Raw genomic sequence first — 14,080 nt, 5'->3', positions numbered from 1 at the left:
GTTTTCCAACCCCTCATTCCATGGCCCCTGAAAAAAGTATGGGGTATGAGCTCACAAAATACCTCATCTAACTGAAATCTTGGCCTCATCTCACCCAGTCTTATATCACATCTGAGATTTTTGACATTTAAGTGATGCTGGAGAGAATGGTAGGGGGAGGGGTGCGCTGGGGTGGGAGGAAGAATCAGATCAGCTCTATCTGGCAAAGCCTCAGAAAATTTGCGTGGAAACAAAAAACCTTTTTTGGTAGCACTGAGCACAATTCTTGCAGATAATTAAAAATAAATAGATATTTCAATGATATCCAGAATTAGAAATTATTATGGCAGGAAGCAGCCTCAGAGATCAGCCTGGTTGAAATGACTTCTCCTGTGGATGAGGAAACTGAGTCCCCAGATAGAGCAAATTTGCTCAAGGTCACATGCTGACTAAATGGCAGGAATGGGACTACAGTAGGCCCTCTGAGGACCAGTCCAGTACTGCTTTCTTAGACGGCATTATGCTTTCCTATTTTTCTGGGTGTTCATCAGTTTTCATGTTTGAGAGTAATTAATCTTGAAGTCCCCTAAGTGAAGTCCCTGACTGAGTTGAGCTCCTAGCAAACCACCTCCTAGCTGGAAGAGCCTGGCCATGTGCTCCTTCTTTGTTCCCTATTTCACTTCCCCATCCATATGTCCATTTCCTTCCACCAGCAAACCCATCATTTACCTAAGAAGGCAGAAGGTGAGACAGTCCCATTGCTGCGTGACACCATGACACTGATGCCTGTCTCTATGAAGGGCACAGAGAAGTCGACCACCTCCGATCGTTCCTCATTGATGGTGAGTGAGCCCACCGCCATGTAGGCCCTCTTCATGACCACCTAAGAGAAAGGCGCAATCCTCCAATTAAAACATTCAGAGGGCAAGGGACCACCACGAGGAAAATACAGCCTAGCTGTGGTTTTCTTTATATAGTGGGAACAATACATCTTATTTGCCATTTTGTATTTTCTGAAATGCATAAAGTGAGCATGTTTAAAACATATATTTAAAAGAAGGAAAATAAATGAAAATGGAAACAGCCCTTGTGGACACTCACCTCTCCAATCATACCATTCCAGGTTCCATTGATTTTCTTCCCATGCTTGCCATTGGTAACCAGGTAAAGGTCATAGGTGAACTTCACAGATTTAGAAATTTTCTTAAGGATGTCGATACAGAACCCCTTGCAGCATTTTTTGATGTAACCCGGCTCCTCATCTGTTTTATTCCTAGCCAGTTAAAGAAACAAAAACAAATGAACAAAAAGGCTTTGTACAAAAAGGCAACATTTATTACCCTTTGCCATTAAAAAACCTCCAATCCCGAAGCAGACCCCCTTCACAGCTCAGCACAATTTATACTAGACTCGAGTGAAGAAATAAGACAGACAGCAGACCTGCACTATTCTCATTATCTCATCACATGGAGATATGTTTCCTCTTAATTTTAATTCACCTTTGAAGTACAAAATACATAAGAAAAGGGTGCATATTTGAAGGCCTCAGTTCAATGAATTTTCACAGACTGAACTCCTCTTTTTAATCAGCACCCAGATCCAGATACAGAAAAGTTACCAGCACCCAAGAGGCCTCTTGTTTCCCACTCTAGGCACTTCACACCAAGGAGAACCATTATCCTGACTTTTAAAAGCATAGATTAGTTTTATATTTTTCAAAAAATAGTTCTAACTCTCAAGATTTTGGGGCATGTTGGCCCAAGAAAACATATTTGAAAACCAGAAGTAAACTTAAGTCTCTATAAACTTGAGGCCCTGATCATTGAGGCCAAGCAAGACCAGAGAAAGTTTAGCATAGGAAGTTAGCCATCATTTTCCCAGGTCACCATCTGGACAGAATGGGACATTAGACCAGAGGGCTGCCAGTAATCCCACAGATCAAAAACAACTAGAAATCAGACACAGTGCCCAGTTCTCATGCCTCAGGTCTCAGGCCAGCCAAGTGCTAACAGGTGCATCAAAGCCGACTCTTCCATGCCACCCAAAGTCATTGAGAGGATGCCATACTCAGTGATTATGCGTTTTTGGCAGGGGACTGTGTTCCTCATGCAGGTTCCACTCAGAGGGTCCACACTTTCCACAATGACAAATGGTGCCTCCTCCAGGGTCACAATGCTCAGATGGTCATCTTCCTGCTCTTCAGTCTCTGGACACATTCGGGGCCACACATAGTACTTCATCTGCAGGGACTTGTCTTTCCACTTCCCCACCTGCACAAGGATGAACACGAGAATCAGAAACCTCTGGCCACAACATAACAGCCTGTCCCTGTATTGTCTGAATAATTCCAGGAAGCAGTTGAACAAAAACCAACAAGTGCCAACATTGTACAAACTAGAGAGAGGAATACTTTTTCTTCTCTCTAGTCATATGCCCCAAATGAGACTACTGTGTCCAAATGTAAGAAAGGCAATACATTCAATTATCACTCACTTACCAAACATTAAATGAGAACCTACTATGTGCTGGCACCCTGCCAAGACCCATGGCTCAAAGAAGCATCATTCTGTCCTTCATGAAGCTCATAGTGAGTGGAGTCAGATATGTAAACAAATACCTTGCAGCACTGTGCAGTAAGTGCTGTGAGGATGCTGGAGTTGCCTGCATTATGTGTGGCTGCCAGTTTTTTCTACTTAACTGTAACAAGGAGCATGATGGTGAGAGCAGCGGATAGCTGTGGAAAGGTCAACAGAACAATGGGAGCAAATGAGCCAAAAGGATGTGCTTTGACTGTAGAAGAGATCCAGTGGGGAGAGCTAGGTGGATCTGAATTGGAATAAAATTACAAATTGGGATTAAAGAATACTAACACTGTTTGGGAAGGGAGCACAGTTAGGCTGGGGACGAACGTGGGTCAATGCAGACGTGCACCTCCTGGGCTGGGTGGAAGCCCTGGGATGAATCAGATATGTCTCTCTGTGAGCCACCACCTATGGCCACACAGGCTGAGTGCCCCAACACCAGGGAGCACCATCCACATGGACTCCAATGTGAAAGGCCAGTGCCCCTGAATCATGAACGTGGCGGCCTGCTGGCAACCATCTTGAGAAATGTATGGGTTCCATTATTTTTCAGAAGAGCTACTCATTCCTATTTATAAGGGAATTGACATGGCTTTATCGGGGGGCTCTTGATCTCTCTGTCTCATTGAGTTTAATGGAGAAAGAGGGAATACTTGCTTATTTTCTATAACTGAGCATCTTCAATTATCATAAGGAATTATGGATTGCAAGCACCTACATTTTCTCAATCTATGATTTCCTCCATGCAGCAATATAAAGTAGTAGAACAGGTGAGGCACCAGGAACTACAGCACTACTTAATTTATTAACTACAGAAATCAATAAGAAGCAACAAGTTGGTAGCACTTCGTAAATTTTCAAGCAAATTGGCTTGGATTTCCAAATTAATGCAAAACCCAGACTCCTTCCTTCTTGGTTTCTTTGTCCAGTAGCCTGCACAGCCCCTGCCCTTGTGTTACTGCATGATTATAATGCAAGCAGTGGCTTGGTGGCTTGGGCAATCTTATTTGGTACCTACACAGTCCCTGTTTGACTGATGCTGGTTGGTTTTCTTTCAAGGGTATAAATGATGTTTTGCTTCTTTGTTCAGAATCATGCACCGAACCAAACATTTGCTTTCCTTCATGTATATAGACTTCTCTGAACTGTTGATCCTGATTTTAGTACAAGACATTTTTTCTCATATTACTAAGACTACTTATTTCTAAAACAGAAATTTCCAAATGGCTCTGCAGCCAGTGGAGATACTAATGTCCTCTGCCAGTTGGGGCAGGTAGGAATTGGGAGAGGAGAGACTTAGTCCTGGGGGCCCCAGACATTGGTACCCCATCCCCAAACAGGCCTATTTACCCCAGTGGCCAAATTGGTTTTATATTCTGCACCTTCAATAATGTGTAAAAGGTTGAGAAGCCCTAAAGTACCTATTTATTTATTTATTTATTTATTTATTTATTTATTTCCTATCATCTTCCCTCAATAGTCCCTTTTGACTTTTTTTCTCTTAAATCCAAATTTATTCTCTTCTATCTTTATTGCTACTAGCCTAGCCTAATATAGCCCAGCGGCCCATTCTGAGATTATTACAGGAAATTTCAAATCTCACTAAAGGTCCCCCCAGAGTCCATTGTGGACACTGCTGCCAGAAAACACAATTTTGTCATATAATCCTGAATCAAAAATTTCAACAATCTCTCACTGTCCTCAGAATTGTGCCCAAATTTCTCACCTAGATAGTCAAAGTCTGTAGGTTGAGTCTAGCCTACCTTGATACAGTTAACTTCACTATTTTACATCATGAATCCTTAGTTCAACTTGGAAAAGGAAGTTGTTGGTATTAAGAGCTAACATGGATTAATCAGGAACACTTTGCAACAAACTAGCTGCATTTTCTTTTCTAATAGACTTACTATATCTGTGGAAAAAATGCTACATACATAACATTTTGGCAGAGTTTCTCAGATACTATTGTGAACAATATGGATATTGCACACTTTGATAGATTTGAAAGCAGTTTAAAATCTGTACCCAAAAAGGAAAACAATAGATTGTTTAATGAATGACTGCCAACATAGAAAAAGTCACTAGTGTCATGTCAGGGGACTCTGTTCTTAGAAGCGGCCTGGATAGTATTTTGGAAAACAAAATAGAAGTCATGCTTACAAAATTGCAGACAGCAGAAAACTAGATAGGAGGAAAGATAAACTGCATTGCAGAATCAAGTTTCGAGGAGATATGAATTAGTTGGAATGATGGACTGAATCAAATTGAAATGTAACAGTATTTGTACTCAAAATCTAGCATTTTGATGTTTTAAAAAGCAATTGCACAGCATCGAAAATGAGATATTTCAATCAGCAGTCTACAAAAGCTATTGCAATAACAATGGTATATTTATAGACATACATCATCTAGCATATGGGGTGAAGGGAAGGTACGAATGATCCTACCCTTCTCTGTGTTCATCATACCACAGCTGGAAACCTGGGTTCTGATCCTATAATTCTATAACCTACTGATTTTTATTAAATATATCATTCTCATTTCTCCAACAATAGTTTGTTCATGCAGTTCCCTTTATCACACCCTTTCCCAACTTCCTACCGAGTTAGCTGGGTCATATCCTTACTTCAAGTCCATTCATTTCAACCACCACCAATTGCACACTGATTCTGTGCCAGGCACTGGGCTGTGTGCTAGAGGTAACAATACCAGGTTGCATTTATTGAGGGCATAGATGTGCTAGGCACTGACCATATCTAGTAATCTCACTATATCACAGTGAGCCTCTGATATTGGGACTCACATTTAATGTTTCATTTTACAGATGGCTACAGAGGGGTTTGATGACTTGCCCAAGGTCCCATGGTAAGGAACTTGAAGCTGAGCAGTCTGACTCCAGAGCTTGGGCTCCTACCCACCACACTGTACTGCTTCTCTGACAAGGAAGGAGTAAGACATGTTCCTTTTCCTCCAAGGACAGTCTAGAGGGAAAAGACACTATCCATCAACAATAATAGGCTTTGATAATTAATATCCACTATCCATGGATAAGTTAGGCTTTGGTAATTACTCTAATAAAATATATAAATAAAGTACTCTGGCATTCAGAGTAGAAGTGACGATTTCCAAAAGAATCAGAAGAAATCTCACAGATCCTCATTTTGAGCTGGGGCTTGAAATGTAAATGATAGCTGAGGAGGTAAGATTATTTATCTGCCAAAGCAAGAGCAAGAGTGAAGGAGCAGAGTGGTGCAGAGGCTAAATGAAAATGGATTATTCTTCACAACTGTAAGGTCTGAGGCATGGGGAGCAATGGTCTAGCACAGTTCTCCTCCTTAAGGGCCTACTCACTGTAGCTGGATGATCTCTGCCACTCTCGAGAGCTGACTGGATTATGCTCATCTCTTCCCAACTCCTGGTTCAAGGGTGTCAGGCTGGTAGCTTGAAACTGGCGTGGGCACCATGAAGGTGGCAAACACTATCAATCAGGCTCCCTCTGTCCAGCCCCAGCCCCTATTGTTAAACATCTACCAGCTCACCACTGCCCGGAACCCAGTTATTCATCATTTCATGCTATCTACTACCTTCTTTAATGATTTTTTAAATGTTCCAGGTGACTTGTCTTCTAAATGAATTCGAAACGTGTCTCTGAGTATTTCTGAGACTATAAACACATTTCTAAAGCACTGTGAGCCTCAGTTTCTGCATCTGTAAAAATAAGTGTATGGAATTCTGAGGTGCCTTCCACATAATTTCATGATCATAATTTCTTTACGACAGGGGCTCTCTACGTCCTACAGATTAAAGCCCAATGATGAGGTGCTTTTAGAGGTTACTTTTTGAAGGGATAGCAGTATCCAATTTGTTTCTACAAAATATGAACTTGTCTTAAAGTCGTGATTTTTTTTTTCTTGTTTCTTCAAGGAAACAAGAAAAGAAATGAGAAGGAAAGTTAAATTCCTTGAGTACTGAAAGGTGAAACTTTTTTGAAAAAGAAAATCTACGAATATCAGATTTCCAATTCCAACCAACAGGGCTCATGTTAAAGAACATGTTTAGATAGTCACTGCCAATTCTTTATGGAGCAAGGCAGGTTAGAAATGAGTAAACAACTAAAATTAACAAAAAAGGAAAAAAAAATTATGTAGAAGAAGAAGGTGTATTTCAAGCAATCCTTCTCTCAAGGGGGAGAAAGTATGGTGAAAAATATAAATGGAAAAGTTTGAAAGAGCAAATAAAAATAGTAAATAGAGAAAGAGAAGCCGGAGATACCAAGCAAACATCTTGAAAGGATGTCTGAAGTGGTGTGAGTATACAATCCTGGAAGTGCAGACAGTAGTAGAACATGAGGCTAACAGGAGATATTTCAGAGACAATGTAGCGAGAAGAACTGAAGGAAGAATTTATGCTTGAGATTAAAATAGGATCAGGAAAATAAAAAACCTTAAGAAATAATGAAGAAAATGACTGTAAAGCACTCAGAATTCCTTTGAGGGAAACACTAAACAAACATCATTACCACAAGCACATTTCACAACATCTGTCTACAAAAAATTCAGTTATCTGCCATTCTAATATTTAAAAAGATCTCTTGAGGGCCAAAATCATCTTTCTCAAGAGAAAAAAAAAATATTTGCCTAATTTTTTTTTTTTTTTTTTTTTTTCAGAAAAACAAGGAGTGATGTTTTGGAGTTTCTGGTTTGGTTCTCTTGGTACAGGCTGAATAGCTGGGAATTTCTCCTCGGAAGGAAGTCTACCTTACAAACCTGTGGAGTATCTTCGAGTGGACTTGGCTCATAAGGCTTCCCTTAGGAAAATTCTAGGGAACTAATCTGTAATGCTTTTAGACTTCAAAGTCTTCCTTCTGCTAACAGATTCCTCTATTACTGCCAGTGAAATTGGCACAAATTAGCACCCTGACAAGGCCACACATTAAAAAAGACCACAGAGACCATGTTCCTCTCTGAAGCCCCCACGTTTGTCCCTCTACCATGAACAGTTGATGTGAGCAGAAGGGCGAATGTGTCATTGAGAAGAAGGGAGAGGGGAACAGGGCAGGGTATTGCGGCCGCTGCAGTCCTTGCACAGATTAGCAAAGGACATCGGTCTCCTCGGGCTACCTCTCTCATCTGCACAGAAAGTCATTTTTTTAAGATTCTGGAACAAAAGCACTTATTAGAGCCTCTTTAGGCGTCAAAGGTTATTTTTCAAAAATCAAAGCATTTTTGTTTTTTGCTTGAGATGACATCTGGATCTAACGCAAAACACTTGCTGCTTATTTTACGCCTTCATCTGACTTTTAAAATGTGAAACTTAAAGCTACATGCTATTTCCCTGAGCAAGCTAAAGGAACAGACAGAGTCGCTGCAAGGCAGCCCAAATTCTGCATCCCATTCTGTCCTGCAGACTCCGAATAGAGCAGAAATCCGAGGACAGGAGGACACCCTCGCTTCCCTACCCCCAAAGCTATACATCTTCAGTCTGAGGATTTTTAATGTTTGAGTATATGATAATACTTCATTTTGCTCAATCTTTATTTTTCTCTATTTACCTATCTTTACTTTGTTTTTTGCTACTATAAAAAAATGCCGCAGACTGGGTAATTTATTAATTTTTTAAAAAATGTATCCCTCACACTTCTAGAGGCTAGGAAGTCCAATATAAAGGTGTTGGCATCTGGCAAGGGCCTTCTTGCTGCATCATCCCATACGGAAGGCAGAAGGGCAAGAGAGTATGTGTGTGAGAGAGAGCAGGAGAGGGCCAAGCTCACTTTTATAACAAATCCGCTCTCTGGTTAAGCAACCGACTACTGTGATAATATCATTCATTCACTCATGAGGGCAGAGCCTCAGGACCTAATTGCCTCTAAAAGGTCCCACCTCTCAACAACGTTGCATAGAGGATTAAGTTTCCAACACATGAACTTTGGGGGACACATTCAAACTAAAGCACCACCTCTCCCCCTGGTTTCTTTGTAACCAAGTGAACATTCTGGCACTGTATGGTCCTGCACTATCTGTATCCATTCAAAATACATCTACATATACACAAATAAGGGGATTTGTGTGACTCTGTATGTATGTATGTGTGTTTCCTAAATCGAATCATAATACACACATTTCTCTGCCACTTACTTTTCCCACCTCTGTAGGGAATTTCTTCCAATAGTAGATCTAACTCCTTTTAAGAACTGCATAGTAGCCTATTATAATGAATGTGCTTTGCTTTATTCAAGCATACCCCTATGATATTTATGATATTTCCAAAAAATTAACCAAAAGACATAATACAAATCTTGGTATTTCTAAGGCATCAATTCCCAGTAATGAAAAAGCGGAACAAAAAGATATGTATGTTTTAAAATATTCTCAATGGTGCCAGAATACAACAGTTTGCAACAATTGAAATTCCTATAAGCAAAGCACAAGAGTGCATCCTGCTCACACTCTCACCAGCACTAAGTTTTTATCACTACTAAATGCTTGCCAATCTGAAGAATGAAAAACAATATCTTCCTGCTCTAATGTTCATCTCCTTGCCTCACGGTGAGCTCAAGCACCTTTCTATATCTCTTAGCCATTTAGGTTTTCCTCCTTTACCCTCTAGTCACATCTTTTCTCCATTTTCTATTGAGTTGTTTGTCTTATCTGTTCATAGAGAAGAGCTCCTGGTGTACTACGATAGTAACCCTTCATCTGTCAGGTATGCTTAAAACATTTTTCCCACTCTGAGATTTGTCTTCTGACTGGTCGTTTTTCTGTGCACAAAATTTTACTGTTTTTCTTTTGCAGTAAAACATAATATGTCTTTTTAAATGGAGCATTTGGTTTCCTATCTGACTTGTAAAACAATCTACCCCACTCCCAAAGTGTCCTCCTTTGGTCTTAGTATACTTTTGCATGTAGCTTTTCCTATACTGCACATGACAGAGATGCCATTTTGCTTTCTGTTGTTGCACATGGCCTTCCCCTGCCCACAGGTCTGTCCCTTTCCATGTTTTAGGAATGTTCTGCATTCTCCTTGGCCCTTCCCAGACCTCTCCACTGCCATGATACTGTCCCTGATCACCCCAGCCCAGAGAAAGAGTTTTCTTATTTGATCACCTGTAATAATTTTGTGGGTCAACCTCTCCCTTTAACTATCATATTAAAATGTTAGCTGTATTTCAAAATTCATGTCTCTGAATTGGTCTTTAAGCCCTTCGAGGGCAGGGACTATATTAGATGCCTCCTTTTGTCCCTTGTAATGGCATGAATAACGACTATGTGCTCAGTAAATTAATGACTGATGTCATTGCACACCCTCCACAAAGCCTTCACTAGATCTCCCTCCAGTGTTGTTTCATCCATGAAAATGATGTAAGATGTAAAGCCTGCTTCATTCTGTTTCTCTTCAGCCTTCCTGATTATAAGGTTACCTTGGACAGACTCAGTTCTATGTGAATTGCTCTAAGTGCAATGGCACAATCTGCTGCAGTGAGTATCTAAAAAGGCCACTGCCATGGCTTTAATGCTTCTTCTCCTAATTATTTGCATATTCAGTGACATCTAGGTTTAGAAATTCAGTTTTTGAAAAGTGTGCTTGAAAATAATTTCCATATTTAAATTTGATCCATGACTGCCTTTGGCCGATGACTGCCTCGTCACTTACTAAGCTGGGGACCACAGGCTCTGGGTACACATGCTGAAGGGAAGCCCATCCAGCCAACCCTGCCTGGCACCTGCGTGGCTCCCCAAGGGACACTGAGACATCCATTGCCATCTCAGGCCTCAGATGCTATCCCTGGCTGAGCCCTGTCTCTCCAAGAGAGTCCAGGCCCCCTGAGCGCTGTGTGTACCCATTGTTGCTGCTGGGCACTGCCCTCTGAGTGACTCCTGTTCTCTGCTTATCCCTCCTTCCATCTTTCCTACTCTGGAGAGTGAAGGAATGGGAAAATGGGGGAGGTAGAGCAGACTTACCTGCCAGGAATAGAAGTTGTTGATTCCCTCAGCACCAGAGAGCAGTTATGGTCATTTCAGATAACGCCACGGATGGAGATGTGATCATATTAGAGTAATTAGAGCCATTAGGGACCAGGCCGAGGGCCAGGCACTTCTCGCAGAGGTCTATCAATTCATTGTCACTAAAAAAGGTGGATATTATTAATTGCCTACAATATAGACCCAAAAGCCCAAGGCTCGTTGAGGGACCAGAATTTTATCTCTGTTTTGTTTGACTCTAGCAGCTCATATTTTTTTTTACCATGCTATGTTACCAAGAAAATATTTATGACCTCTATATTCTTTGCAAACTTACTGTGATCTAAGAGAGTAGAAGAGTCTGTTTCAGCTCACCCTAGTCTCCCAAGATCCCTGATGGTTGTGTCTAAAGGGTTCATGACAAGTGGCAACTGAAGTTCATAATGGGGGCCAGATAGGCAGAATGGTGGCAGGTGGCAGTGGGAGGCAGGGTACTGACAAGCTGTGTGACCTTGGATGAGTTATTTAATCTCTCTGTGCCTGGCTCATTAGTTTTCTGCAAGTATCTGCTATTTTTTTCTCCTCCTCCTCATTATAACTATTACTACTACAATTGAAAACATCAGTGCAGCTCCTTAATGTGACTTCCTCCCAGAAACGTAATTTTTTTGTGCAAGTGGCTTGCAATTGTCAAGGGGGAAATACTGAACAAACTCCAAGCTTTTAACTCAATTTTTTCCAAACATCAGGGTAAACTTGATGAGGTTCTTTTGGTTTCATTCACTATTTTAATTCATGTGCAAATAAAAACAAATCACAGGAACAAAAATGCTAGTACTCTTCTGAATTTACCAAAGGTCTTGAATCCAAAGAGTCCCACTGGGCGAGGTGGTGCCTCACCATAAACTCCTCCCTGGGACAAGATGCCATTTTAGAAAAGAACATTAATTCTTTTAGGTCAGAGAATTTTGTAAACAGTTTGCTAAACAGGCCCAAATAGGTGGAAAGATTCAGCAGGATTTCCTGAAGTATCTAATGCCTCTTGGCACAAGGGCTCAAAAACTCCAAGCCACAACTCTCCATCCTTGGGAAGCCATAATCCTCAGAGTCCTATTCTTAGACTTAAAGGAGCTCAATTAGTGAGAGCTGAGCTCTACCTTCACCTTTGATATGCCTTCTTCCAATGAAGACCTGTCTCCTGAAACAACAAAACTGGGTCCCAAACCATCTTCTGGAATATGCAGGACACAGTGAGGAACCTGTCAAACAGACCACTCCCTTGGAATCAGCTTCCTCCTGGACATGTATGCATCATGCCCAAGGCCTTGGCTTATTCTAGACCACAGCTCAGCAGCAATGCTGACCTGCTGACTGATAAATGATGATTGGGTTCTAGGGGTGCTGTTAGAATCTGCTTTTGGGAACTGGGCCATAGGCTGCAATCACTGACACTGCTTGTCATCAGGTTACCTTGTCATTACTCTCTACCTTTATTCTCAAATGACAGTTGTGAGAATAGAGCAAAAGTGTGTAGTGTTGGACGATTCTGAACTGTGACTCTCTGGATTTGAGCACTGACTTGGCAAGGTCTTCATTAGTACTTAGGCAAATATGTATGTATGTGTGTATTCACTCATTCATTCACCCTACTTTATTCTAATTTGTCATATTAGTAAGGAACGTAGACTTTGAAGTCAGAAATGCCTAATTTGAATACTTGCTTTCCCATCATTGGTTGCCTGTGAGTCTGGATGAGTTCCTTAATTTTTTTAACCCTGTGTTGTGGATGGCTACTGTTGGGCTACCAACCAGCCATCCCTGCCTCTCCTTCTGACTCACTCTCCCCTCTCACCCCTCACTGTAAATCTTTATCTCCTCCTTTTGTGAAGTGCCCCTTCCTCAACTCCAACCATGTGGTCCTGTGGAGGTTGCCATTTTATTTCACCCCCTGGTCTACCCACTGATCCAGCCACAGCTGAGAGGTTGAGGAGTTGGGGCACCTGACTGGCTGGATCAAATCCTTGGGATTTTTGGTAGGACCCAGGAGAATGTTAAGTCAGTTTCATTCTAGTGGCATAAGCTATAATATGTAAAATTCAGAAGCCCTGGGAAGCCATATTTTGTAGCCTATGGAGAAACTGACCTATGGGAAGAGAAGAATGAAGCCAGAAGCCACTGAAAAGTAAATACAAGTGAGAGTATGAGTGAGATATATGACAGCATCAGAGTCCTGGTTTATGGCTCTTCTGGGGGCTCAACCACATTACCATTGTGAGTTCTGTTGAGATGATCCAGTATCCTACAATAAAGTTGTCTTTTGCTTAAGCTGGTTCAAGTTGTGTGTCTATTCTTTATAATCAAAACAATTCTCATAATGCACTGTGTATTTCATTCATAAATGGCAATATAACTATCTGTGGGGTTCTGATGAAAATTAAATAAAATAATGTACATAAAGTGCTTTGTAAAGTGCCCAGAGCATGGTGAGCCCTGAGTAAATGACAGTGGTTGTGGTGGCAGTAGTGACATTTATCATCGCCAATTTCTGTGAACATCTCAGGAGCCAAGAAGTAAGTTGGGTTGCAAGTGACAGGCAGATTCCTCAGTCATTCCTAAACAAGTGTCTCGCCAAAGGAAGAAGCAGCAGGGGTCCTCCACTCAAGCTATTTGAGTCTTGGGTTTAGGCAGGGCCAATGGGCTGGAGTTCCTATTGTTTGGTTAGTGACCTGTGGCTGCATTCTCTTCCTGGCCAGGCCTTGTGGGGGTGCTTGGACAGCCACAGAGTCTACAGTCACAGCCAAATGCACTCAGCAGGTCACTTGGCATCTCCTAACACCTGGTCCGTGTGCCAGACCCTGCTGCCAGGTGCAGTCATTTGCATGCCTTCCGTCTCCCCTTCTACTCCCCATGCACTCCTTCTACAAGTTCCTTCCCAGGATTAACAGCTCATAACCCAGAAGGGTCCTTTAAGACCCCCACTTAGGGGTTCCCCAAACCAAGTAAATGACAGAAACAGGATTCGAACACAGGCAGTCTGACACCAAAGCCTTTGTTTTTTTACCACTCCTCAATGCCACAAATATTAACATTATGTGCCACATATTAATATTAATAATATGTGCCACAAGGCACATAAAATGCAGAGAACAGTATCAGGCATGTCGTAATAATGTCTAATAAATGATGCTGATCTAGAATACCTGCCTGTCCTCTTCTCCTTGGCAGTTCTGTGTGCCTTGGGCCTGCCATAGCATTAGATGGTCTAGGGGCCCAGAGAAGCAGGAGGATGAAAGGCACTGAGTGGACAGTGCCACCATCCAGAAGGTACCAGGTTGTTGCAGAAGAGCACTGGGAGTCAGAAATGATTATACTGCTCTTCAAACAAGGCTTACTGGACTGGTCCCCAGCTTGCTTTGCCCCTTGCCTCCTGATCAGTCTCATCACACCCTCTTCATGATCCTCCTCTGAATTTCAAGTGTTTTCAATAGGTTTAAAGAAAAGTTTCTTGAAAATATGCAGGAATCTACTGATAGATCTTAGACATACTGGACTAACCCCTCT

General features: G+C 41.6%; 1 protein-coding gene across 3 annotated transcripts in view; it reads right to left on the bottom strand.

The window, feature by feature from the left end:
* GRIN2B (glutamate ionotropic receptor NMDA type subunit 2B) overlaps positions 1-14,080 on the bottom strand; it is a 431,506-nt gene that overhangs the window by 64,784 nt on the left and 352,642 nt on the right. For all 3 annotated transcript variants that reach the window (XM_017945683.3, XM_003906037.5, XM_021922065.2), the window contains 3 exons: positions 2,047-2,249; positions 1,081-1,252; positions 709-862 (listed from right to left, as the gene is read on the bottom strand). In XM_017945683.3, coding sequence (XP_017801172.1) covers positions 709-862; positions 1,081-1,252; positions 2,047-2,249 — 529 coding nt within the window. The remainder of the gene's footprint in view (positions 1-708; positions 863-1,080; positions 1,253-2,046; positions 2,250-14,080) is intronic.

This window comes from Papio anubis, unplaced genomic scaffold, assembly GCF_008728515.1.
Source record: "Papio anubis isolate 15944 unplaced genomic scaffold, Panubis1.0 scaffold42, whole genome shotgun sequence".
Classification (NCBI taxonomy): Eukaryota; Metazoa; Chordata; class Mammalia; order Primates; family Cercopithecidae; genus Papio; species Papio anubis.
This window is presented reverse-complemented; position numbering and strand designations above follow the sequence as displayed.